Here is a 27,460-nt window from a genome sequence, read left to right as displayed (position 1 = left end):
CTCTCCTGAACATGTCTCTGCTCCAAGAAATCCCTGCGTATGTTAACTGTGTTGCCTGTCTTTTCAGATTGGACTGAGTGACTTTGAATAGAACTCCAGTTTGCCAGAAGACCGTTTTGAAGGAGTTGTTCCGCAGTGCATCAGCGCAAGTGACTGCTTTACTTCTGAGTGACTTTACAGGTGCTTGCCTGCATTGCAATAGGACTCATATACTGAGCAGGACATTATTTATCTCTTCATCTTGAAGAGCCTAATAAACTGTTATTACAGTTTGCGTACTCACTTTTCAAAGTTTTGGAGTCAAGAAAGACATCTTTATAAAACAGAACATGAGTACAGCCAGAACAGAGAACCCTGTTATAATGGGTCTCTCCAGTCAAAATGGACAGTTGAGGGGCCCAGTAAAACCCAGCGGTGGTCCAGGAGGCGGGGGAACACAGGCTCAGCAGCAGATAAACCAGCTGAAACATCCCAACACAATCAACAACGGCACTCAGCAGCAAGCCCAGGGTATGCCCTCTACTCTCAAGTAAGTACTTGCATGAAGTCTGGTTACACATGGTGTCACTTAAATAATAGCTACCAGGATTCTGATTCCTTGGTGGGAATACTTGTGATCTTAGCTTAGGGCAACAGCAGTGTTTGATGCTGGGTATTAATTGGCACTTTATTTTACCTACATTCTCATTAGTTTCTGGTGGTGAGAGCCTGCTAGATCATACAAGTGGTCTATCTAACTCAGCATCCTGTTTCAGACAGCAGGGGTATCACCAGTAGCCTTGGAGGGCCAGACAAACAGGTCATAGAGACTAGACTGGGGTGGCCAAACCGCGGCTCAGGAGCCACATGTGACTCTTTCACACATATTGTGTGGCTCTCAAAGCCCCCACAGCCCTGTCGGACAGCTTGGAGAAGGCATTTCTCTCTTTTAATCACTTTGTCAAGCTAGCTGGCGGCTTGGAGAATGCATTTAAAATTAAAATTGCTTTCTTTCCACATCTCCCTCCCCCATCTATTTGCCTTCCTTCCCCTCCCTCCCTTACTGTTGTGCAGTTCTCAAACATCTGACATTTATTCTATTTGGCTCTTACATTAAGTAGGTTTTGCCACCCCTGGATTAGACTAAGGCCATCCCCTGCTGATCCTTCCAAGCACTGGAATTCAGATGTTTGTTGCCTCTGCAGATGGAAGATCCGTTTGGTAACCATGTCTAGTAGCCATTGATAGACTTGTCTTGCATGCATCGGGCTGACACCCTTTTAAAACTGTCTGCTTGATATTGTTAGTATGTCCGCTGGAAATGAATTCCACTATTTGTTTAATTGATGAGTAAAGAGGTCTTTCTTAAGCCTCTGTTCCTTCAACTTCTTTGAGTGCTCCCCTCCATTCAGGTATTACAGGCAAGAGAGAAAAAGCTCCCTCTATCCACTTTCTCCACCCCATACATCATTTTATAACCTTCTATCATGTCTCTCCTTAGTCATTTTTTATGTAGATTGAGAAGTCCCACACTAGCTGTTTCTCATTGGAAAGATGTTCTAACCCCTTTTTGCTTTTTCTGTCTTGTTCTTGAGATACAGTTGTTAGCTAAATGGGTGAATTTGGAATGGGGTAGTGTTGTTTGCCCTTCCCAGGGAGCCACTCTTTGCCCACACCAAAAATCTGATGAGGAATCTGGTTCATTTTTTTTGACTGAATCCCCCCCCCCCAGTGAATAGCATTTAATATAGGCACATTTGTTGCTTTGGGGTTGTAAGAGTTATGGAGTTTTTGGGTTAAAAGAGATACTTGCATGTAATTTGCTTAACAATAGAGCTAATGCTCTAATAGAGTACAGGAAATTCTGGCATTAACAGAAATTGATGGATGACTTTTTATTCTTGAATTTTAAAGGCTGTAGAAAAGTTTGCTTTTTAGAGTTTCTATTAATTCCCATTAATATGTGTGCATGTGCCTTCAAGCATTTTCAAATGCTCGCAGAGAAAAAGGTGGGGGTCTGAGGGGTGCTCCTGTTTAGTAATAACCTTTCTTTGTTAATAAACCAGTTTGTCTGTGCAATTAAATATTTAAAAGGACCTATTTGGTTCTACTAGAGCAAATATGAGCAGTTTGCATAAAACTAGAAGAGAGGTCATAGGAAAGAAAGAATCAGTGTCAGTGAGACTTCCTGGCCTGGGGGTTTAGAAAAGCAACCAGTTTTGATCTCAATGTTGAAGAGTTCCTCTGTTAGATGTCACACAGGCAGGGGCAAAATATGGTGCTGGTTTTTTTTTTTTTTGCAGAATGAGAAAGGCTATTATCTCTGTGAGTTGTCTGGGGCCCTAAGAAATAGCATGGTAAATCCTCACAACTGTTTAGATCGTTCTTTCTCTGTCTGAAACTGATTAGGGGCACCCACTGGCTGAATAAGTAGCTCCAGAATGTACCCAACAGTCATCTGACAGCAATGCTGATTCTGTGAACTTAGGCAGATCATGAGAAGGAGGGCAGGAAGGGCTGCATCAGTGTTTAGTCCTTAGTGGCCCATCAGCCTCAAACACCACCACACTTCTTTCTTTACCTGCTTTCCCACCACCTGCAACTTTCCAAATCTTTCTGCAGCATTTTTTCTTCCAGCTTAGGGCACTGTTGTCTAATGGCCCTTTCAACAACAAAAGGTGCACATTTCTTTTGTCAAGGGTGCCCTTCTGTTCCTTAGTAGCTTGCCCTTTACTTGGGGGAAAAATTTCCCGCCTTGTCTGACTTTGCAGTCTTACAACTGCTGCAATTAGGACTGCTTGTCGCCCTATTCACTTTTCTTCCTGTCTCTTCACCTACGCTTTAAATGTAATTTTCACCTGCTTAGCTAGGGGCTAAGCATAAATCTACAAGTTAACAGTCTACTTCATTCTTTCTTTCTCTTTTACAAAAATTATACAAATCCCACACAATATTTAACTTGTATGTTCTCTGGCCAAGGAATATTATTGAGGGCATAGAATGGCCAGTCCAAAGTAGAACGATGAATTAAGTGGGATACAGGAGGACAGTTGATTATAATTCTTAACCAGGCACTGTAGAGGGCTCTAAGGCTGTCCAGATTTACTCTGTTTAGCTCCCATTGTGAGTGCTGAGATACGCAGCCTCTCCTTGTTGGGAATTTATGCCTGATTTACTCCTGGGTTTATCTCAACCAATCCAGACCCAAATAGCAACAAAATCCAGTTCCCATGGCACCTTCAAATCCTCTGTCTGCCTTTCCAAAATCTCAGAGGAGTTACAGCTTCTCGACTAAAGTAGTGACAAGCCGATCCAAAGTAGTGACCCAACCGATCCAATGCCGGCGGAGAAAGGCACGTCATCAGGCCAGGTCCGCACAGTGTCCAGGTGACCAGGTGTTATTAGCTAAAGAGGCCCCCTATTATAGCCTGATGTGCCTGTGCCCAAAGCAAAACACCACGGGAGCCATTAGTAAGGCATCAACATTAATTTTTTATACTGTGTGACAGACAACTTTGAGACATGCTCAGATGTTTTATGGTTAGACTAGTAATAAGGCCCGTTGTGAGGAGAAATACAATGGGCTCTAGAAATTTGCTATGGGTGAGTTTCATGGCCTTGGCGGGGGGCTAGGGAGGGAAGGAAAAGATAGACAAGGTAAGTCAAGAAGGCAATGGTTGGGAAGGGAAATGGAGAAAGTGGGGAAATGTGGGGTAGCTTATCAGAGAAGGGGGTATCTTCAGAAAGAAGGGATGGGGGGGCAAAAGAGATGGAGTAAATTGCTTTCCATCTCCTTCCCCCTCCCTCTAGCCTCTATCTAGGATAAGTGCAGTCTGTCTTCACAGTGGGAACCAAAGCAACTTACATCATTCTCCTCTTCCTCCTTTTGATCGGCACAACAACCCTGTGAGGCAGGTTAGGCTGAAAGTCTGTGACTGGTCCAAAATCACCCAGTCAGCTTCCACAGCAAGAAGCTGGGGCTGGCAGACTCTGCTCTGAAGTGCCAGCTGTCACATCACACTGACTGTCATGGGGGGTGAACTTAGGATATAATGACTCCGTGTACCATTTTCTCCTGGGGAACTGATATCTGCCCTTCTGGAGAGCAGCTGTAGTTCCCTAAGAGGAAATGGCTGGCTTAGGGGTGGAGTCTGTGGCATTGTACCTGTCTGAGTTCCCATTCTTCCTCAAACCCCACCCTCTCCATGCTCCACCCCTCAAATCTCCAAGAATTTCCCAATCTGGAGTTGGCAGCCCTTTCTCTTTCCCAGCCCACCACCAACCTACCTTTATCGGACCCCTGACTTTAGCTTTCCATCTCCTCCTCCCCCGCATCCTCCAGTATTTCTCCACAGTGGGGACCAAAGCGGTTGGCATAATTTTCCTCTCCTCCTTTTGATCTGCACAACCCCATGAGGTAGGTTAGGCTGAAAGTCTGTGACTGGTCTGAAATCACCCAGTCAGCTTCCACAGTAGGAACCTGGGTCTGGCAGATCCTGCCTGAAGTGCTGACTGTCACGTCACAGTGGCTGTCAAAAGTTATTGTGGGATGAAACTATGTGTAAGACTTCCACTTCAATGGTACGTTAAATATGATAATTTTAAAAGATGAACTGGGCTCTATTTCTTACATTTACTAAATAACTGCAGCACCATCTCCTTCAGTGCTACATGAATGAAGTGTTTAAAACATTTTAAAAGTATTTAAAATGTTCTAAAATAATACCGGGGATCCAATGGAACACCATTTATGAATCTTTACTATATCTCTGTGTCTTATACCTTTAAGAAAGAGATATTCAAGACCCTTTAAGCTGTGGAGTCCTGTGAGCAAAAATTCTACTTTCTGAGCCGCTAGCATTGAGTTAGTTTTCAAGCTTTTTGGAGAGAGCATTTTGCCAGTAGAATTCAGAAGGCTTTTGCATCTAGTTAGAGAAGAGGTTCAGGACAGGATTGCTTCTAAATTAAACATTGTAGTGGTGTTGAGAGCATTTTGCCATCAAGATTCAGAAAGCTTTTGCATCTGGTTAGAAAAGAGGTTCAGGAATGGCTGGCTCCTAATATAAATGCAATGCAGAGAGCGTTTGGCTAGCCAACTCCAGAAGGCTTTTGCATCTGGTTAGGGAAGAGGTTTAGAACTGGCTTGCTCCTAGTATAAATATAAACACTTAAGTGAGATCAGGGCTTTTTTTGAGCAGGAATGCACACACAGGGGTGTGACCTAATGTGCAAATGAATTCCTTTTGGGCTTTTCCTGTTAAAAAGCCCTGTGTGAAACAATGGTGATGTCAGGGGAGTGGCCTAATATGCAAATGAGTTCCTACTGGACTTTTTCTACAAACAAAGCCCTGAGTGAGAATAAGAGGTAAGTTCTTGATAACAATCAAGAATATATCTTTTTAAAAAATTATTCATTTAAAAATTCTAAAAGTTATCCACTTCCAACCAGTTTTGTGTTGTAGCTTGCTATAATCACCATCATTTATTCCAGGATGAGAACTTCTGAAGAAAATAAAAGAGGTTGCAGAGAGCATTTTGCCAGCCAAATTCAGAAGGCTTTTGCATCTGTTTAGAGAAGGCGTTAAGGCCTTTCTGGCTCCCAGTGTTAACAGTGAATTGTAATATGAAGCTGATAACTTTGAAGAAAATAGAAATACTCATGAGGAAGACTTTTGATGAAATGAGCCTACATCCATGTGCTCATTGGATGGACTTTTCTTTGCAATTTGTAAAGCAGAACTTCTTTATAATGTGTTTAAAAGGATTTAGATGACTTCTTTAAAGTGTTTTACTAAATATACTGTTGGCCAGTATATCACAGTGGTTGTTGGTTTGGTTTTTTTATTTTTTATATTTTCTGATCAGGAGCAAGCAGCCAGGCATGGTTGAGTCATACCAGTCAGGTGGCATCAAAATAGGCCTGGAAAAGGCCTCCTCCTCCTGCCTTTTACCAAAACTTGGCTGTAGGGTTGCCATGTCCAACTCAGAAAATCCCATCCCCCCCCCCAAAAAAAACCCCCCAACATTGCTGTTCCTCTGAATACAGTCTTCATTTCCTTGTCCCCAGCAGCTGACTGCACTTCCACTAAATTAAAGTGAGCACACACACTTGCGCACAAAGCAGCCAAATAAACACAGTTTGCAGGCACACACTTTTGTGATCTCACTGGGGCAGTTACTCACTGGAGCAATTAACTCACTGGAACCATCTGCTGTATTTCAACCAATTTAAGACTAACGAGAAAATGAAAGCAGAGCAGCTCCAAACAAACAGAGGGGCTCTGCTCACTTCTCTTCCTTTTATACACTCACCAGGAAGATCCAGCCAATTGGGGGAAGGCTTTCTGTGATTGTTTCCCTCCTTCCACCCTCAGCCAATGGAATGAGGTTCAATGTGGCCAAGTGCAAAGTAATGCATATTGGGGCCAAGAATCCCAGCTACAAAAACAAGTTGATGGGTTGTGAACTGACAGAGACTGACCAAGAGAGAGATCTTGGGGTCGTGGTAGATAACTCACTGAAAATGTCAAGACAATGTGGGATTGCAATAAAAAAGGCCAACACCATGCTGGGAATTGAAAACAAATCAGCCAGTATCATAATGCCGCTGTATAAATTGAGGAAGTACTTCTTCACCCAAAGGGTGATTAAGATGTGGAATTCTCTGCCACAGGAGGTGGCGGCGGCTACAAACATAGCCAGCTTCAAGAGGGGATTGGATAAAAATATGGAGCAGAGGTCCATCAGTAGCTATTAGCCACAGTGTGAGTGTGTATGTGTGTGTGTGTGTGTATATATATAATGCAACATACCTTGATTGAAGAAGAAGATGATATTGGATTTATATCCCGCCCTCCACTCCAAAGAGTCTCAGAGTGGCTCACAATCTCCTTTGCCTTCCTGCCCCACAACAAACACCCTGTGAGGTGGGTGGGGCTGGAGAGGGCTCTCACAGCAGCTGCCCTTTCAAGGACAACTTCTACGAGACCTATGGTTGACCCAAGGCCATTCCAGCAGCTGCAAGTGGAGGAGTGGGGAATCAAACCCGGTTCTCCCAGATAAGAGTCCGCACACTTAACCACTACACCAAATTGGCCAATCAAACTAGATTGATGGTTTGATGGGCCAAAGGCTGGTGCAGTACAGTCCCAACCAATCAGGGTGCTCCATTTTGCCACCATGAAAGTTTGTGTGTGTGTGTGTGTGTATATATATATATATATATATATATATATATATATATATATATATATATATGAGATAGTCTAAACTATTTAATGTTGATATAAGCATTAGCATAGTTGTATATATTTATTTTTGTTTGAAATGCTCATATGTCTCTTGAGCCTCGCAAAGCTACTCTGTCCCTAAATACAGCCACGTTTGCTTAACCAGCTATGTTTTTAACTATCTGAGTCCCCTTACCCACTTTGTCACATCCTGTTTTGCACTTTAACTGAATTTAGCTTAGCTTGCTCAAGTGAAATTAGCTTGCCTAAGGAATTATCTGGCCTCTGACCTGAGCTGTTCAAAGCAGTAAGCAGTTTAAAATGGCTTCAGTCTTGCCTATCACAGCTGTCAGAACTGCGCACAGTATTCCAAATGAGGCCATGGCATAGGTTTAGAAGAAGAGATTGAATTGGATTTATACCCCACCCTTCACTTGGAGTCTCAGAGTGGCTTCCGGTCTCCTTTCCCTTCCCCTCCCCACAACAGACACCCTGTGAGGTAGATGGGGCTGAGGGAGCTCTGAGAGAACTGCTGTTGAGAGAACAGGTCTGAGAGAACTGTGACTGGTCCATAGTCACCCAGCAATTGCATGTGGAGTAGTGGAGAATCAAGCCCAGTTCTCCAGTTTAGAGTCCACAGCTCTTAACCACTACATAAAACTGGCTCTCTGGAGACCAAGCCCTGTGAGGAAAGGCTGAGGGACTTGGGAACGTTCAGGTTGTAGAAGAGGAGGGGGTGGGGCAGGATTGCTCATTTGAAGAGCTGTCACTGAGAGGAGGGCAGGGAGCTGTTCCTATTGGCAGCAGAGGAGAGGACTTGAAATCATGGGTTTAAATTAAGAGCAGGAAGGTACTGGTTGGATATGAGGAAAAGCTTTTTTGCTGAGTTGTTCAACAATGGAATCAGCTACTGGGGGAAGTGGTGAGCTCCCCCTCACTGGCAGTCTTTAGGTAGTGGCTTAACAAACACTTTTCAGGGATTCTCTGAGCTGATCCTGCATTTAGCAAGGTGTGGAAGCAGATGGCTTCTGTGGCCCCTTTCCACTCTGCGATTCTGTGATACGAGGGCCTTTCAATATTGTTTTATTTTCAGTTCCTTTGCTAATAATTCCTGGCATGGAGTTTACATTTCTCACTGTTGCTGCGTGCTGAGTTGACATTTTCATCAAGCTTTTCTGCACAACCCCCAAGACCTCTTTCCATTTCAGGCATTCAGCAAATATTTAAAATTAGGGTTTTTTGTTCCTGTATGTTGAAATTAATTTGCCATGTTGTAGCCCATGCCCTGTTTGGAGAGATTGTCTTGTAACTTTGTTAGCCCTGGGTTTCATCATCCTGAGTGTTTTAATGTTATCTGCAAACTTAGCTAGTAATCTGCTTGCCCCCAGTTCCAGATAGTTTATGAACAAATTTAATAGCACCAGCCCCAATACTCATCCCTGTAGGATCCCTTTGCTTGCTTCATTCCATTGTGAGAAGTGTCCTTTTAGTCCTGCTTTCTGTAGTTTAACCTGTTTTTAATCCATAAAAGGTCCTGCTCTCTTAGCCTATGACATCTAGGCTTACTCATGGGTCTTTGGTGAGGTTCCAGGTGTAAAAGCCTTTTGGAAGTCTGTGTCTACTGGGTTGTCTTCTGCATCCTTGTTAGACTGCTCAAAGAACTCTGAAGTTCTCATGGCAGAAGCCATTCTGATTTTCCCTCAGCAGAATTTGTGCCTCGGTAGGCTTAATAATTTTCTCTCTTATTTATTTAAAATGTTAATATGCTGCTAACCCACCCAAATAGCGTTCCTATGGAGGTGAGCATTATAACATTTAAAATACAGTACAGTAAGACTATCTGCATATGCAAGCAACAAACACACACAGGTAGGGAGAATTTCCTGGGGGTACAGCAAATGAGAGAAATAAGTCTTCACCCATTGATGGAAGACAGTGGACTGAGCAGGACAGATGAATCTCCCTTGAGTGGCAGTTTCAATATTTAGGCACCGCAACCAAAAAGGCCCTCTTTGAGTTGCTAACCATCTAGCTTCAGCTGGGACACCTGAAGCAGGGCCTCCAAAGATGACGGGAATGGATGGGGAGGCTCCGTTGGGAGAAGGAGGCATCGAGGCCCCAAGCCATAGAGGAGGGCTTTAAAGGTCATTGAATTGGGCTGGATGGAACAAGACTATAGAGGTGCAGTCTCTGGGACTCCCCCCCCCCCCCCCAGTCAGCATTCTGTAGCAACTGCAGCGTCTAGGCAGCCTTCATGTAGAGCATGTTGCAGTAATCTAATCTAGATGTTCAGGGCAGTGCACCACAATTCCAGTTCCACCAGTCTGAACTGATAAAGGGCACCCTGGCTCCTGTGGCCACTTGCGTCCAGCAGCACCCCAGTGGACAAACCTGCTGCTTTATGGGAAGTGTAGCTCCATTCAGAACACAAAACAATCCATTTCCTTGGCCAAGCTTACCCACTCTGACTAGGACCCCCAGTTTGGTGGAATTAAGTGTCACTTAACTCTCACCCAATCCAGAACCGCTTCTGGGTGCCTGTTTGTGGTTCCCGAGGCCTCCCTGGGATGGGCAGTCGCTGCTAATTTAACTGCAGCAGGTGTTAGGCGAACTGGCCTGTAATTTCCTAGATCCTCTCTGGACCACTTTTAAAAGCTGGAGAGACATCTGCTATTTTCCAGTCATCTAGCATGGAAGCCAGTTTTAGTGTCAAAATAATATATTGTTTAGTAGGTCAACAATTTCACATTTCAGCTGTAGGCCACGTGGGCCAGTTTTCTGTTTGCCCAGTAATCCCAGAGCTTCATCTCTCATCACCTCAATTTTACTCAGTTCTTCAGACACCTTCCTTAAAACAGGAATTAAATTCAGACAAACACTGTGATATACTGGCTAACACATTTAGTAAAACTTTTTAAGGAGATATTCCTTTACACATTATAAACAGGTATAGCTTTACAGTGTTACAAAGAAAAGTCCATCCCACAAGCACCCAGATACAGGCTCATTTTGTCAAAAATCTTCCTCGAGGGTATTCCTATTTCCTTTGAAGGTATCAGCCTCTTGTTACAATTCAGTGCGGATATTGGGAGCAAGCCAGGCCTTAACCTCTTCTCTAATCTGAATTTGGCTGGCAAAATGCTCTGTGCAACCTCTTTATTTTCTTCAGAATATGTCATCCTGGAATAAACCATGGTGATCATGAGATGCAACACAAAGGTGAATGGAAGTGAATGACTGTTTAATTTTTTAAAATTCCCTTCCATGCAAACAGCATTTTGCCAGCCACATTCTGAAGGTTTTTGCATCTGTTTGGAGAAGAGGTTATGACCTGGCTGGCTCCCAGTATCACCACTGGCTACTTTTGAAGGAAATAGGAACACCCCTGACGGAAACTTTTGACAACATGAGCCTATGCCTAGGTGCTCATTGGATGGACTTTTCTTCATAACATTGTAAAGCTGTACTTCTTCATAATGTGTGCAATAGATTTGTTGTTGTTCAGTCACACAGTTGAGTCCAACTCTTTGCGACCCCCTGGACAAAGTCACACCAGGCCCTCCTGTTTTCCACCATCCTTCGAAGTCTGCTCAAATTCATGTTAGTTACATCAGTAATGGTGTCCAGCCATCTCATCTTTTGCCATCCCCTTCTTCTTTTGCCTTCTGTCTTCCCCAGCATCAGGATTTTCTCCAGTGAGTGCTCCCTTCTCATTTGGTGGCCAAAGTATTTGAGCTTCAGCTTCAACATCTGACCTCCCAGGGAACAGTCTGGGTTGATTTCCCTTAGAACTGACTGATTTGATCTTCTTGCAGTCCAAGGGACTCTCAAGAGTCTTCTCCAGCACCACATCTCAAAAGCATCTATTCTGCACTTGGCCTTTCATATGGTCCAGTTCTCACAGCCATAATAGATTTATATAACTCCTTAAAAGGTTTTACTGAATGTACTAACCAGTATATCACAGTCTTTGTTTGCTTGTAGTTCCTGTAATTTGAACTGTAATCCCAGGCGGTTGTTTGTTTGTTTTTTAACCTCCCTTAAAACAGCAGCTCCAGCGGAGGTATGTGCCCCACATTTTTCACAGTGAAGGGAAACACCAAGAAATAGTCCAGTTTCTCTGTCATCTCCCTGTCTTCCTTGAGCAATTCTTTTATATTTTATCCATGGGTCCAGCTGGCTCCCTGGCCATTTTCCTGCTCCTGCTGTATTTGAAAACATGCTAGTTTGTCTTGTTCTTTTGGGGCATCTGCACCCCTCCAGTTTAGGAGCCCGATGGCGCAGAGTGGTAAGCTGCAGTACTGCAGTCCAAGCTCTGCTCATGACCCGAGTTTGATCCTGGTGGAAGCTGGGTTCAGGTAGTCTGCTTAAGGTTGACTCAGCCTTCCATCCTTCTGAGGTTGGTAAAATGAGTACCCAGCTTGCTGGGGGTAAAGTGTAGATGACTGGGGAAGGCAATAGCAAACCACCCCATAACAACAAGTCATGAAAATGTCATGATGTGACATCACCCCAGAGTCGGAAACAACTGGTGCTTGCACAGGGGACCACCTTTACTTTTGAAGTTCTTTGTTGCCCACATTATTGTCAACTTACGTTTCTTTTCCTTGTGATCTTTTCTGTTCACCACATTCAGAAAAACCCTGCACTTTTTAAAAGAAGCCTTTTTGCCTTTTATGGCTGTCTTGTCCTTAACCATGCAGCCATTCTTTTAGAACTTTGCCAGTTTGAGGTTTGCATTCTACCAGGACCTCTGTTAGTGTAGCTTTAAATCATTTCCAGGAATCCTGGGGGAATCTGACTCTCTTAGTTTTCGCTTTTAACAGACGAGTTCCTTTATTTTAGCAAAGTTCCTTCTTTTGAAATTGAGAGTCCCTCCCCCCCCCAAAAAAAAACCAACCAAACTTAGAGGCAAGTTTTATTTTTTTAACTTCATAATAAACTTTATTAAGTTGAGGAATGTTACAGAAATAGTAAGAATTAGACTAAAAAATAGCAACTTCTTGTTAATGAGCTGAGTGTTACAGGAAAATGGTCTTGCTTATATCATAGCCTTGCTCAAAGCCCAGTCCAGAGTTGGTGTACCTCTGATTGGCACTGTGGCCAGCTGTGATTCTAGAAAACCTGTTTCTGTGGTGTGCTTCAAGAACATACTTGGCCAGTTAATGTGATAATTCTAAAAGCCTGCCTCACCCTAAACCCAGAGGGGTTATCCTTGGGACAAGAGGGTATTGGTTCATTATGCAAGGAATATGTCCTTTCTTAAGGATTATTTCTGTCCACATCAGCAGAGGAGCTTATAACACAGAAGTGAGAGAGTTCTTGCAAGTCCAAAGGGGGTCCACATACCTCTCCAGTGCTGAAAGCCCTCAGCCCAAGGAAATAGACCCCCACCTAAGAGCCAAGAGCTGCACGCATCGAGCACACACCCAACATTTCTGTTCCAGAAATTGGGACATTGGTGCATCAAAAGAGCCCTGCAGGATTATGCCAGTGGTCTGTTCAGTCCAGCATCCTGTTTCACGCAGTGGCCAACTGGTTGTTCTGAAAGGCCAGCAACGGGGCATAGTGGCCAAGACCATCTCCTGATACTGCCTCCTGGTGCTGGGATGAACGTGGAGGTTCCCTTTAATCACCATGCCTAGTAGCCACTGATGGACTTCTCGTCCATGAATCTGTCTAATTCCTATTTAAAGCCGTCTATGGCAGTGGCTATCCCTGTGTCCTCTGGTAGCAAAGAGGACATTTTGCTCGCGTGTTCTGTATAGTCATGTTTCCTTTGACCAGCCTGAATATACTGCCCATCAGCTGCAATAGATGCGGAGGGGAAAAAATTCTGCCTGTTCTCCCTGTCCCATATGTAAGTTTATGAACCTCTGTCATGTGCTGTTAGGTGTCTCTTTTCTAAACTGAAGTCCCAGGTTCTTCTGCGTTTCCTCTTGGAAAGGTGCTGCAACCTCTTGATCATCTTGGTTGCCACCTTCTGTACTTTCTGCAGCTCTGCAGTGGCCTTTTTGAGCTGTGGTGACCAAAAGGTGCATACAATATTCTAGATAAAACCACACCATAGATTTATGGATTTGGGGGAGGGATGGTGGCTCAGTGGTAGAGCATCTGCTTGGGAAGCAGAAGGTCCCAGGTTCAATCCCCGGCATCTCCAAAAAAAGGTCCAGGCAGAAAGGTGTGAAAAACCTCAGCTTGAGACCCTGGAGAGCCGCTGCCAGTCTGAGTAGACAACACTGACTTTGAGGGACCTGGGGGGGGGGGGGTCTGATTCAGTATAAGGCAGCTTCATATGTTAAAGTTAATATGTAAACTATACAGGGGCATACTAATATTGGCCATTTTAATTTCTGTCCCTTCCTAATAATGGCCAGCATAGAATTTGTCTTGTTTCATTACTATGGAACACTGAGTTGATGTCTTCATTGACGTATCCGCCATGACACCAAGGTCTCTCTTTCTCTCCGTCTCAGCAGGGCCAGACCTCATTAGCGTATCCTTGAAGTTGGAGTCTTTTGTTCCTGTGCACATCGTCTTACATGTGCCCTTACACTGAACTTGGTTTCCCACACTGTTGCCCATTCACTGAATCTGTTGAGATTTTCCTGGAGCTCTAAATCCCTTTGCAGAATATCCTGAGATTCCGTTTCTCCTCAACTGACTTGCAGCCTGCTGGAGACAGCTGGCTCAGCAAATGAATTGCCTTTCAGCTGAGTGCAGGTTGAGCACAGCTGCTTGTGCTGCTGCTCCCTTTTCCACATTGTACAGTCTCTTTGGCAGTCTAGGCTGGCACAGGCAGGAAAGGCAGATTCTTCTCTCCAGACGTTTACAGAATAATGTTAAATAGGAGTGGAGGCAAAGGATGAAGTGTTGGGTCGTGGCTGAAACACAAACACTGGTCTCTATTACAATGAGCTTTTCAACAGAGCTTCCAAAGTGGAAGAGTGTTAACAATGTGCCAAAATCTAATAAACCAAAATAACAGTTTACCAGAAATATATAATTCATATTCTTTTCATAATTATGAAGAGTTTGTATGAGCAAAAGTTTTAACTGCTTGAGTGAGTTGACTGAGATGCCATATCATGGATGGAAAGGCAATTATGTAAGTCAGGGGTGGCCAACAGTAGCTCTCCAGGTGTTTTTGCCTACAACTCCCATCAGCCCCAGCCAGCATGGCCAGTGGCTGGGACTGATGGGAGTTGTACTCCCGAGAGCAAGCGCTTAATAGTTGAGGGCAGTCACTCATCTGGCCTGGGAACCTACAACAAGGTTTCTCTGCTGGATCTCTGTGAACAGGCCAGTGTCTACTGGACCAGGTGAGAATCAGAACCTTCAGCTTCATTTGGAATTATACTGGCAACCAATGGAGCTCTTTCAGAAGATCCATTTCTTGCAGTTAGTCTGGCTGCCATATTCTGATCTGGTTGAAGTTTTAGAGGTGTACTTGAAAGCAGCCAGATGTGCAGCATGTTACAGCAGCCTTCACACAGCAGGTTTATGTAGCTGGTTTAAGGTCTGGAGGACAAATAGATCAGGACAGCTCAAGGGGGTTCCCCCAGAGAAAAGCAGCAGCCCCTCCCCCCTCCCGCATGACCTTCCACCTTGTCCAGGGAGGGAGGTAAGAGCAGCACAAGCATGAAACTGTCCGTGGAGCCCAGCCGGCCTAGCAGATGGACAGGCATGCCATGAGGAGGAGGGACAACGTGGTCCAAGGCAGTCCAAACCAGATTGAAGTGGGTCTCACTAATTTGTTTGGAACAGGCTAGCCTACTGTTGGTCAGTCCTCTTGGCTTGCAAAGGAAAATTAGATAAAGGTGTATAATTCCCCAGTTACCGGGGATCTGGAAATAATTGTAATAGAGCATATTTTGGGCCAGAAACAATGAGGAATGTATTACCGTGAGCAAGGAAGCAGTCAGCCTCTGTCAATGGCTATCATGGGCTTTACTAACTGGAACATAAGAGAAGGCCTCTTGGATCAGGCCAGTGGTCCATCCAGTCCAACACTCTGTGTCACACAGGGGCCAAAAAACCCAGGTGCCATCAGGAGGTCCATCAGTGGGGCCAGGACACTAGAAGCCTTCACCCTGTTGCCCCTCCCAAGCACCAAGAATACACAGCATCACTTGCCTCAGACAGAGAGTTCCAACAATACGCTGTAGCCAATAAGAACATAAGAGAAGCCATGTTGGATCAGGCCAATGGCCCATCCAGTCCAACACTCTGTGTCACACAGTGGCCAAAAAAAACAGGTACCATCAGGAGGTCCATCAGTGGGGCCAGAACTCTAGAAGCCCTCCCACTGTTGCCCCTCCCAAGCACCAAGGATACAGAGCATCACTGGACTTGCAGTATATACAGATATAAAGTGTGTCTGCACCTTTGAGTGATTTTTCTTAACACTGCTTTGGTGTATTTGGCTGGAGTTGTCTTAAAACAGGCTGGTTTTTAGCTCACCACCGTTGTATTCTTTAGGGAAGCCATGTAAGAATCCTGCTTATAGCTATATGAAAACTTCCCATATGGTTTGCCAGATAATGCTCATTTGGTCCAGCTTTCTGGCCATGTTATCAGTGTCTCAGTACCTGGCATAAAGACCTTTCTGTTTTAACCCCACAATGGCTGCTTACTCAAAGGACTCTGGAAACTGTGCTTTGGTGAATGTGCTGAGATCTTCTGTGGTAGATTGTAGGGCCTTCTTGCATAACTGTAGTTTGTGGGGGAGGGGAAAGGAATGAGAAAAATCATTTAAATCTCTGGTGTAGATTTGCCCTTTAAAGAGACATGGCATGGTTTCTACTGTGTTCTCTTTCTGGCTTTGTGTTATTCTTGGCCAAATGGTGCATCTCCAGAGCAGAGCCTTCTTCACAGTGGCAAAATGCAGTCCAGTAGCTGACCTGATGCTGTTCTCTTGCTTTTAGACCTGGTGATGACTGGAAGAAGACTTTGAAACTCCCTCCAAAAGATCTGCGAATCAAAACTTCGGTAAGAAGCAACAAAGGATAAAGCTGTTTGGAGTAGTTATATTTTGCTTACTGTGCTTTAAACCTCCTTGAGCGAAAAAGAGCTTTAAAGGACCACCCATAGGAAGCTACCTGACCATTCAGGGGGCCTCTCCCAGGTTCCCCTGCCATCTGAGATAGGTAGATGGGTGGCAAGGCCAAAAGGGGCCTTCTCAGTCATGATGGCACCAAAACTTTTGAAAATCCCTCTCCAGGGAGTTGTCTTCTGCCATCTGATGAAGGTTCTTTTGGTTTTGTCAGACACTCCTTCAGTAATTCTTAGTAGTCTTCTCCTTATCTGGGTGTGTTGTGTTTGTTTGTATTTAAAATGCTTTTTAATTTCTGACATTGTAATGTTTGCCACCTGTGAGCACTCTGGAGTGGGTGGAGAGGCAGCATGAAAATGTGTTGATGAAATGAAATAAATATTTGAAAGGTGTGTTTGGCAAAGGGTCTGCTGTTTTCGCTAATGTCTTCTAGATCAGAGGTCAAGGTTTGGACAGATATATGCCTGTCATGACTTCCCTCTTAATGCATGTAATGCTGCCACCAGGAATTTAATTCCAAAGGCTTTATGTAATGTTCCCCATGAATTGTGCCCAGGACTCCATATTAATATAAAAGAAAATAAAGCATATTGGTTTATAGCTTAATTCTTCAGTGAATAATAATAACTTCTGACTAAGTCACTTCACACACTCCCTCTTAAATCCTCTTTTCCCTTCCTAACTCCACTTTCTGACAGCTTCTGTCTCTGTTGTAATACTCTGTCAATGTTAGGTTTTGGCTCTCCATCCAGCCTCTAATATGTCCTCTAAAGTATTCTACTTTTCTTCTGCAGAATCTTAATGCCTTTCACAGCACTATATCTGTTTCAGAGGAGTTCTGCTTCTCAGACTCTGCAGGCTGCTGGCTGAGCAGGACTCACTGTTAACTGCTGTCCCTCTACTGACCTCTCCCTCCCTCCCTCCTCCACACATGCTCCTTAGTTCCGCCCACACTTTCTCAGTCACCTCACCCACTTATTCCCCCCCTTTCTCTACTGCAATTTACCAACAGTTAAAGGAACACACACACACATTCAAATCATTACAGTGCCCTTGCTTTATTTTTTGCACCCCACTGCGAGCAGATGTGTGGTTCTGGGGCAGTCTGCTGTGCTTGGGGGGTCAGCTTTGGCTTTCGATATCTGTGTGTGGATGTACAATGAGAAATAACTTTTTGTGTCTAACCTTATTTTTAGGGAGGTTGTCTTACATTCAGGGTTGTCTTCCTGATGTACAAGTACAATACTTTGTGTGATGAATCCCACTTTCAGGGAAAGCATTGACTAACTATCCTGCTTTGCTGGTTCAGGATGTGACTTCCACAAAAGGAAATGAGTTTGAAGATTACTGTCTGAAACGGGAGCTGCTGATGGGAATTTTTGAAATGGGCTGGGAAAAGCCATCTCCTATCCAGGTTGGTTTCTGGCAGCTGATGGACTCTGCTTGCTTTAGTGCTTTGCTGCCTCTCAGAGAGGTGGGGAGGCCATGCGTGGCCTGGTGCTTTAGATCTCTTGTGCAGCCCTCTTGCTTTCACTGGGACTCAGCTGTCATCCAGAGAGCAGATGGCAGCTGTTTGTATGAGACAGTTGGACAGAGTTGGTACCAAGCCCAGCTCATCTGTATTGTGGGCAGTCCACAGACTTTTCAGAGCTGGGAGCAGCAGGAAAACCATGATTAGAATCTGGCTTTTCTGGCCCTGACCTGGGTAACCCAGGCAAGCCTGATCTCAGAAGCTAAGCAAAGCGAACCCTGGCAAGTGCTTGGGTGGGAGACCCCCAAGGAATACCAGGGCTGGGACGCAGAGGCAGGCAGAAGCCACCTCTCTGAACATCATTGCCTCCCAGCCCTACTAAGGGTTGCCAGAAGTCAGCTGTGCTTTCCAGGCATGCACGCACACTCAATGCAAAAATTAAAATTAAATTGGCGTCTGCATATGCTGTTCATGCTAGTGTTTCATAAAAATGTCAAAAGAGGTTCTCTGTCAAATGCCCGTTAGCACACCTGGGGACTGGCAGCAGCCTCTGATCCAAATCTCTACGGCTGCTTAGTTAGCCTGTCAGGTGGATGGGAGGGAGCCCCACTTCAGCTTCTGGTGACTTGGCCATGGCTTAGCTTTGGTGACAGTCCCTTGCTGCCAAGAATAGATGGTCAGGAATGGGGTTTGGGTGCTGGAGGGTTGACTTTTATAGATGGTTGCATTCAGATTAGCCTTCTGACCCACCCCAGCACCGGTAGGCATTGTAAGCTGCGTGGGTGCTGCAGCTGGCCCTGTGCTGACCCTCATGGCTGCTGCTGCTTCTTCTCAGGAGGAGAGCATTCCTATTGCTCTGTCTGGGAGGGACATCTTGGCAAGAGCAAAAAATGGAACTGGCAAGAGTGGTGCCTACCTCATCCCCTTACTTGAACGGCTTGACTTAAAGAAGGACAACATACAAGGTCAGTGGTACTCAGGTGGTTTCCCAGTGAAAAGGGCTAGGTATCCTAAATGCTTGTCCACTCTGTGGACTCCCACTTGGTGGTTATCAGGGTACAGAAGTCAAGGTTGGATGTGATGCTTCAGCCCTGCTGGTTTAGCAACACCACTTTCTTCTGAGCATCTTCCCATTTAAGGAGGGCAGGGGTTGGCTTTGGCAGCATTTAATGCAAGGAGGAATAGAAGGCCTGAATTGTGAAGCTGCTCATCCCCATAAGCAGAACGAGCAGCCAGAGGGGAGAGGCAGATGACACCCCCCCCAGTTGAGTTAAGAGCCCTGTTGGATTAGTTTATGTGGTCTGCTCTGACTGTCCCCATCCTCTGTTGCTGTCTGCCAGCGAAGAGGTTCCTTTTAGAGCCCTCTAAGCCAGAGTGCATCACATCCTCCTTCCCCATCCTCTGTTGCTGGCACGTGCTGAGCACGAGAGGCTGTGCCCTGACTCTTCTCCCCTCTTATAGCAATGGTGATCGTCCCCACACGAGAGCTGGCCTTGCAGGTCAGTCAGATCTGCATCCAGGTCAGCAAACATATGGGAGGGGCCAAAGTGATGGCAACCACCGGAGGAACCAACCTGCGTGATGACATAATGAGGCTTGATGATACAGGTAGGGCCTCTGGGCTGGTGGTGGACTGGGCACTAAAGGACTAATGGTAGTCAAGGCCCCAGCTGGCGGCTTTGATTTTACTACTCTGCCCAGTGCCAGATCCCCGTCAATTCAAGTTGGAGTTTCTCTGCTTTTCCTTTTGCAGTGCACGTGGTGATAGCTACACCAGGGAGGATTCTGGACCTTATCAAGAAAGGAGTAGCAAAAGTGGACCACGTCCAGATGATTGTTTTAGATGAGGTAAGAACATAAGAGAAGCCCTGTTGGATTAGGCCAGTGGCCCATCCAGTCCAACACTCTGGCCAAAAAACCCAGGTGCCATCAGGAGGCCCATCAGTGGGGCCAGGATACTAGAAGTCCTCACTCTGTTGTCCCTCCCAAGCACCAAGGTAATATGGGCATCAGTTGTGTCTGTGCAGGTTTGTTTGAAATCAGGCCTGTGTTTTGCCCAAAAGGTTCCTTCTTCTGTTGAGCTGTAGGGGTGCTGCAGAGCTTGAGGAGGTGGCCAGCTTAGTTTCCCTGTTCTTAACTGGAGCGGGTTTAACAGGAATATTTTAAAACTGAAGCTGAGAATGTGGCCTGGTGATTGTAGAATCAAGAGGCCTGTTAGGGTCAGCACTGAAACAAGCTTCCAGAAGTTGAAAGAGCGCATTGATATTGAACCTGTCCATTTCTCACTGCAGGCAGACAAGTTGTTGTCCCAGGATTTTGTTCAAATAATGGAGGACATTATTCTCACGCTACCTAAGAATAGGCAGATCTTGCTATACTCGGCCACTTTCCCTCTAAGTGTACAGAAGTTTATGGTAAGTGCAGTGCTGATCTCCATGTTACCCTGGGCTACTGCTGTGTACTACTGAGAGCCAGTTTGGTGTAGCGGTTAAGTGTGCGGACTCTTATATCTGGGAGAACGGGGTTTAATCCCCCACTCCTCCACTTGCACCTGCTGGAATGGCCTTGGGTCAGCCGTAGCTCTGGCAGAGGTTGTCCTTGAAAGGGCAGCTGCTGTGAGAGCCCTCCCAGCCCCACCCACCTCACAGGGTCTCTGTTGTGGGGGAGGAAGGGAAAGGAGGTTGTGAGCTGCTCTGAGACTCAGATTTGGAGTGGAGGGTGGGATATAAATCAATATATTCTTATCTTCATCTTCTTTTCTGAAAAAGCCCATTGTTAAAAAAAATTGGCTAGTGGGATGTCTAGTCAAATGTAGGCTGCGAGTTTTCCTAAGCATTGAGTATTTGTTTCAGAATTCCCACTTGCAGAAACCCTATGAGATTAACTTGATGGAGGAGCTGACACTGAAGGGAGTTACCCAGTACTATGCCTACGTCACTGAGCGCCAGAAAGTGCATTGCCTCAACACATTATTCTCCAGGGTAAGCAGCGTTGCCTAGCACCCTCCAGATTCTCTCCTTTGCATGGAACCAATATGAGTAAATTGTATGCTTAAGCAACCAACTAAATAAATCAGTTCCATTCTAGAGAGCAGGAATGGAAACGAAAAGGTAAGAATCTCCCCATAAATGCCCAGTCATGATACTGTGTGGGAATGTAGTAGAGATATGAAACAGCACAATACTTCATTTCCTTGGATGTTTAATTTCATGTAGTTTTCTCTGTTTTGTGGCCCTATTTAATACAAGCTGTGTCTCCAAATAACTCTCAAGCCCTGCTGTTTAGTTACTGTCCTTTCTGACACTCCCAGGGAAATGCTGATCACCACTTTGGGGTGAGGAAGCCATTTTTCTCCAGGGATCCCAGAGGGTTCTCCCCCCCCCCCCCATCTTCTGGGCATGGAACAGGGGTCACGGGGGGTGTGGGGGGTACTTGTGAATTTCCTGCATTGTGCAGAGGTTGGAGTAGATGACCCTGGCGGTCCCTTCCAACGCTGTGATTCTCTGCCTGCTTCATACTTGGGACAAAGACATGAGGTCTGCTGCTTTTGATAGAGCAAGAAGGGTTGGGACAAGGGCACTGGTGAGGTGCTGCTTCTGCCTGCACTCCCATCCTGAAAGATAGAGGGCAGCACTGCTGTAACTGTAAGAGAGTAAAACAAAGCTTGAGTCCAGTGTCACCTTTAAGACCAGCAAAGTTTAATTCTGGGTATAATGGGCATGACACCCAGAATGAAACTTCCTTTTATTTTATTTATTTATTTATTTTTTTATTTATTTGTAATTTATATCCCGCCCTTCCCACCAGGTGGCTCAGGGCGGCTTACAACATATAAAAACTAACATTTAAAAAAAAAAAGCTCTCATGCTGAAAGTACATTTGCTTTTGAATACATCTCCTTCAAAATAATCTGCCCAGAACCCCTGGTCTAGGGTTTAAATCTAAGTAAATGACTGCTTCAACACAGCTCTCTTGGAAGGGGAAAAGAAACTCGTAGTGTATGTATTCTACTACAACACACACACACACATATATATACTTTATAAAAGGGCCGCTCTTTTCTGTCATATATTATCTAAATTTTGACACAAGGGGAGCATCAGGAGAAGGAAATGGAAGGAGGAAGCAAAGCACAGGCCATTCATCTGGGTAAATGTGCACATGTAAGCCAAGGCTTGTTTCAAGTTGGGTATAAGCCAGGGAATGTCAGAAAGTTCACGAAGGAGGTGTTGGTGGCATCAGGGAAGGCTGGTTAGGATGGCATGAGAGACATGATATCCCACACGAATCAGAGGAAGAGTTTTAATCATAATAGTTTAAAAGCAGAAACAAAGCATAAATAATTCAAAATGCACAGACCACTGCAAGTATTTATAAAAATTAACATTTTTTATTTAACAATTATTTTTTAACTTGGTCTTAAAGGTGACACTGGACTCAAGCTTTGTTGTATAGCTTCAGACCAGCATGGCTACATGCCAGGATATGTGAGAGATTGTGCTTCTCAGTTAAAACTTCCTGTCTTGGTGGTGGGAGGAGTGTTCTGCAGTTTACAGGAGCCCGCTGATAACTTATTTTATTTGATGGACTTATATCCCGCCCTTCTCACCGAAGTGTCTCTATCTAATAAACCTTTAGCCAGAAGCTATAGATAAGTTACTTGAACAGTATTGCCCTGCGTAATCCAGATATATTTGAAAATACTAATTAGTTTGACATTTCAAGGCAGTGAACCAATTGCAATTGATTTTTCCCCCCCGCATAGCTCCAAATTAACCAGTCGATCATTTTCTGCAACTCCTCCCAACGGGTTGAACTGCTAGCCAAGAAAATCTCTCAGCTGGGATATTCGTGCTTCTATATCCATGCGAAGATGAGGCAGGTGAGTGCCTTGACCTTGACCTTGTGGCAGTGGCATTCCAGGGGGCAGCTCCTTGTGGCACATTCTGTAGCTGTCTGTAAGAGGGCCTTTGCTGTGTGCTGCTGATGGCCAAGTAGCTGTTTTGTAGAGTGGTGAAGGAAAAGCAAAAGAAAAGCAAGAGTTCAAAATGTGACCGTCCGCATTGAGTGGAGCCCCTTTTCTTCTAGTGACTGGGCCTGTGTGGCTTGGAGGCCCCAAAGGCTCCCTCTCTCTGTACTAAAGGAGGGTTGTAGTGAGTAATCGACTGTTCTTCTTTGCCAGGAGCACCGCAATCGAGTGTTCCACGATTTCCGGAATGGCTTATGCCGCAATCTTGTTTGCACTGGTAAGTTTCTCTTGTTTTTTCTCTGCATTGTATTTTTTTTTCTTGGTGGCCAAACAGAAAAGGCTTTTTTGGTGGTGGCACCTCCCCTTTGGAATGTTGTCACCTGTGAGGCTCACTGGGCACCTACCTTACCTTCTTCTAGATGCCAGGCCAAAATGTTCCTTTTTACCTAGGTTTTTAACTAAGATTTTCTTTTAAACATCATTTTAGGCTGTTTTATGCTGCTTTTCTGTCTTTTTTTAGTGGCATCCGCTTGTTTTTTAATGATTGTGTTTTAATGTCTTTATTTTTAATGGCTGTTTTGAAAAGGGCAAGTGTGAAGTAGTGTGAAAACAAAGAGGCTAAGGTTGTAAATTATAAACAGCATCTGTGTGCAAGCCCTGTGCCTCTTCTCTGCTGAGCATGGGCTTGTTTGGCGTTCTGGATTTCCTGGGCTGGTAAAAAGGCCATTAGAGGGCAAGAGGTGGCGCTGTTCACACCTGCCACTGTCATCAGTGTGGCCAGTGCTTGTCCTTAAAAATGCAGCTGCTTTTAACACATCTGTCCTCTGAATGGCCAAGGCTAAAGCTTCATGCCAAATGAGCCACCTGACGTAAAAAGTATGTTGTGTAGCTGCTGGTTCCGCCATTCTTGGGCTGTGGAGGGCCCTGTCTGCTGTTTCGTCCGGTCACCTAAACTGGAATTCTTGACTTTCAGATCTGTTTACCCGAGGTATTGATATCCAAGCTGTGAATGTTGTGATAAACTTTGATTTTCCAAAGCTGGCAGAGACATATCTCCACCGTATTGGCAGGTCAGGTAAGGAAGCTCGCATTCAAGAGAGAATACATTGGCTTGGTGAGCCTTCAGATGAGAGGGACTGTTTGATCCAGGCAGCTCAGCAGCTTGGTGGGAGGGGAAATGCTGTTGCGGGGGTTCTGTAAGGCAGCCGCGGGCTTTCAGTGCAGGCCTCTGGTGCAGGGCGGCTGCAAAGAGACCACAGTTTCAGCGGATGGATGGCCCATCCACCCCCTTGCTGAGCCCACGTGCTGGCAGGCACCGAGGCTTCTCAGCAAGTGGCTGTGTGGTGAACTGGCTTGGGGGGTCATGGGTGTGACTGGGGCAAGGCACAGGAGGAAACGGTGGGCAGGCAAAGGGGAGATGGTTCTGCCGGGGGATCTGCAGCAGCTTCAGGAAGTCTGTCCCCTGCTGAGGAGTGCTTCTGGATCCAGCCCCACTCCTAGAAATAGGCTGCTGTGGTTTCTTGATGCCCCAGATGAGTCTAATCATGCTTTCATCGTTCCTTTGTGAAGACCCTCTTGGTCCTCCATGCAGCCACTGTAGAGTGACACAGCTTGCCCCTGGTGCTTCTCTGACTGCCCCTGATGCACTGTGTTTGGGGGTGTGCATGCCCCTCCCCCCCTCCCGAACCAAGGCCGAGGGGTGCTCAGTGCAGGAGCTCTCCAGGCTCCTTCCCACATCCCTGGCACTGGCTGCTGCCTCTGGGTGCTGTCATGACCAGCTGTGAAGAATGCCCTTGACTTTCGCTATTCCTGCTTGCTTTTTGACTGCTCTCTGAATTGTGCAAGTCATAAGAGGTTCTGTTGTGTGACTTGCCAGCTCCCCCAAAGCAGCTGATGTTCCTTGTTACTTACAGCTGGGATCCAAATGCAGATGTTCCTCAGCTTGCATTGCAGCCTTCTCTCTGAGGGAAGAGGAACATGAAACAAAGACAGTAATCGCCATAATTAATTAGCTGCTTCTGCCCCAGGGAAAGTGTGCTTCCCTTGACTTCAGTGCTTCTGTTGAGCCGCGCTCCCAGTGAGCAGCAAATGCAGCTGTGGGGCCTGATTGAAGCCTTCTCACATCCACTGGTTTCTTTCCTTGAAGGTCGATTTGGCCACCTTGGCCTGGCCATCAACTTGATCACCTACGATGATCGATTCAACCTGAAAAGTATTGAAGAGCAGCTGGGGACAGAAATCAAGCCCATCCCCAGTAACATTGACAAGAGCCTGTATGTGGCAGAATACCATAGCGAACCTGTAGAAGAGGAGAAACCTTAACTGCTGGGTACGTAGCTCATCTGGAGGCCAGACTTGGGGGGGAAGTGGCTGATCAGGGGGCCGTGTTGAAAGGGGGGAACCCTGGAGGTTTCTGAAGGAGTGTGTGCGCGCACTCTCTTGCTCTCTCTCCCTCACTCTCACCAGCTGCCTTACCTGTTTGTGTTACTGGCTAGCTGTTAGCCACTGATGGCACCACTTTGCACTTTGCTCTCGTTAGCTGTTGATTCTTGTGCCTACAAGGTTAGATAAGAGTTTATAACTTGGTCTTTAGGAGTACCGTGGCTTCTCATGGGACTTGGACTTGTGCAGTGGCGTGCTGGGTGGGGCACAGGGGCCTTCTTGGTCTTGGCATGGTGGTGTAAGCAGTTATTCCCACTGTTCCTGGATTGCTCTTTGGATACAGACTGGCCATACTTATTGGGTTCGATGAAGGCTAGCAGCAGAGGAGTGGGGGTGGGGGTCTGGGATGTGGGAAGCTGAGCAGGAGGGGATCCCTGGGAGGAGCCCCATGCAGGAGTGAGCTGTGTCTGGCAGCCAGATGCGTATGGATGACCCACTGCTTTGTGCTCCTGTTGTGTTGTCCTGGGCAAGGTGGAGGAGGAGGAGAGTAAGTGGTGGTTGAAGGAAGCACACCATTCTGCAATGTATAGTTGTCGCTTGCACCTGAGTACAGTTGCTGCAATTGCTGCCAGTTTAGTAGCAATTAGTAGTTAAGTGCACAGGCTCTAATCTGGGAGAACTGGGTTTGATTCCCCACTCCTCCACATGCAGCCAGCTGGGTGACCTTGGGTCAGTCACGGTTGTCTCAGCCTCACCTACCTCACAGAGTGTCTTGTGGGGAGAGGAAGGGAAGGAGGCTGCGAGCGACTTCGAGTGAAGAGCAGGGTATAAATCTAATCTATTTCCTTCGATGCAGAAGCCCAGTTAGTCTTTGGGCCAAGTCCTGAAGTGAGCAGGAGAGCTGGGAAGCTGCCTGGCCAGGAGCTCTCGCTTCCTCTTCTGTGGGCTTCAGAAACAACCAGCAAGCGCCTGCTTCTCTGTCCTTCCTGGGCCTGTGGCTGGCTCATGTGCCATGGGCAAGGGTCATGAGATGGAGCACTTGGCAGGGCACAGGGCAGTTTCTGCACCAGCCGCACAGATGTGAGCAGCTCTTGAGTACAGGGAGTCTGCAGCTCACGGGGTTCTTCTTTTCTTTTCAGGCTTTGCCCAAGCACAGAAGCGAAAGCCTGTTGATCTGGATGTGTGACTCGGTGTTTCTTTGGGGATTCCCTTCTCTTTATGGGTTTTTCATCTTTTCATTTTGGATCTATGAAGATTAAAGAGCTGTTTTTTCTTTTTCCCTTTTTAAGAAAAATTCTGGCTGTGAGGAAGAAAGCAGAAGATAGGAAGGAAATACCATTTTTGTTTTCCCACTTGTTTGCACTGTGTGCTGACTGAAATTAGTTGCACTAACTGCTGGTTTTAATTTCTTTCTTTGTGGAGAAGAAGAACTCTGAAAAGAGAAGACTCCTAAACACAAGCGTGACTGCAGTTTCCAGTTCCCCTCCAGCCACCCAACTGAGTGCATTTCAACTTCTCCTTGGCTCCTCATCCGTCTTGAAGCTAAAGAGCTTGTTCCTTATTTGTGCAAAGTGCCTTATGCTATGAGACCCTTCAGAATATCACCTTTCAGACACAGCCCAAGAAGTCATTTTGGTTCAGATCAAAGTCTTTCCCACCTCCATCCCCTTGCCTCAACTGTCTCTCTTTCCCCCTCCAAACAAGCCGGGCTGGGATGTAACACTTGTCAGTAATACTTTTGTTTAACCTTTTTTTAGAAAAAAAATCAAATGGAGGAGTTGAGATGCAGTTGCAGTTCAGCCACCTTGTAAATACGTGTATTTAAAGAAAAAGAAAAACCTGGAGCATCTGGGTTGATTCAGTGCAACGTCAGCACTCCAGGAGGAAAGACCACTCGCTGCCCACTTGCTGCAGCAGGAACCTGTGACAAGCTCTTGTGCTCTGGCAGAACACTACAGGCTGGTTTCCATGAGTCACCCCTGGTGGTTGCAGCATTTGCTAGGGAGACTTGGTTCAGAGCCATGGCAGTCTTTCCTCTCTGAAGTGTGGTCCACAGAAAATCGGATGTGTATACTTGTATAGACTCTGTAAATATGTGTTCTTTTCTGTTATGGGTTCATATATAACTGTTTTCTTTTTTTTTTCTTTGAAGTTTGCTGGGGCTGAAGGGAATACAGGTAGATCTTGACAGCAGCTACAGGTGAGAGGGGCTCAGTTTTCTGCAACACTCTCTGCAATGCCAAGTGCTGCCGTTTTGGCCTCCTGGGAGGTCACACTTTCTCTTGCACTTGCAACTCTTGGAAGAGATCCAGGCATGGGGTAGAACTGTGAGCCAGTCCTTTTTGTTCCTTTTTTCTGCCCCCCTCCCAAAGAAA

The 27,460-nt window shown here is 45.7% G+C and overlaps 1 protein-coding gene across 1 annotated transcript; it reads left to right on the top strand.

Moving 5' to 3' along the window:
* Positions 1-27,460, top strand: DDX6 (DEAD-box helicase 6). The gene is made up of 13 exons (XM_060250892.1): positions 1-529; positions 16,136-16,199; positions 17,573-17,677; positions 18,570-18,699; positions 19,196-19,342; positions 19,488-19,582; positions 20,026-20,148; positions 20,587-20,715; positions 22,500-22,616; positions 22,917-22,980; positions 23,677-23,778; positions 24,850-25,032; positions 26,225-27,460. The coding sequence occupies exons 1-12, from the start codon at positions 330-332 to the stop codon at positions 25,023-25,025; spliced, it is 1,452 nt and encodes a 483-aa protein (XP_060106875.1). The 5' UTR covers positions 1-329; the 3' UTR covers positions 25,026-25,032; positions 26,225-27,460.

The sequence above is a fragment of the Heteronotia binoei genome, chromosome 12 (genome assembly GCF_032191835.1).
Source record: "Heteronotia binoei isolate CCM8104 ecotype False Entrance Well chromosome 12, APGP_CSIRO_Hbin_v1, whole genome shotgun sequence".
Taxonomy (NCBI): Eukaryota; Metazoa; Chordata; class Lepidosauria; order Squamata; family Gekkonidae; genus Heteronotia; species Heteronotia binoei.
The sequence above is the reverse complement of the archived record's forward strand: the minus strand, read 5'-3'. Positions and strand labels throughout refer to the sequence as shown.

Coding starts and splice junctions, on each gene's coding strand:
- DDX6 (XM_060250892.1), top strand. CDS start 330: ATGAGTACAGCCAGAACAGAGAACCCTGTTATAATGGGTCTCTCCAGT. Junction 19,343..19,487: donor AATGAGGCTTGATGATACAG/GTAGGGCCTCTG, acceptor TTCCTTTTGCAG/TGCACGTGGTGATAGCTACA. Junction 22,617..22,916: donor TCCATGCGAAGATGAGGCAG/GTGAGTGCCTTG, acceptor CTTCTTTGCCAG/GAGCACCGCAATCGAGTGTT.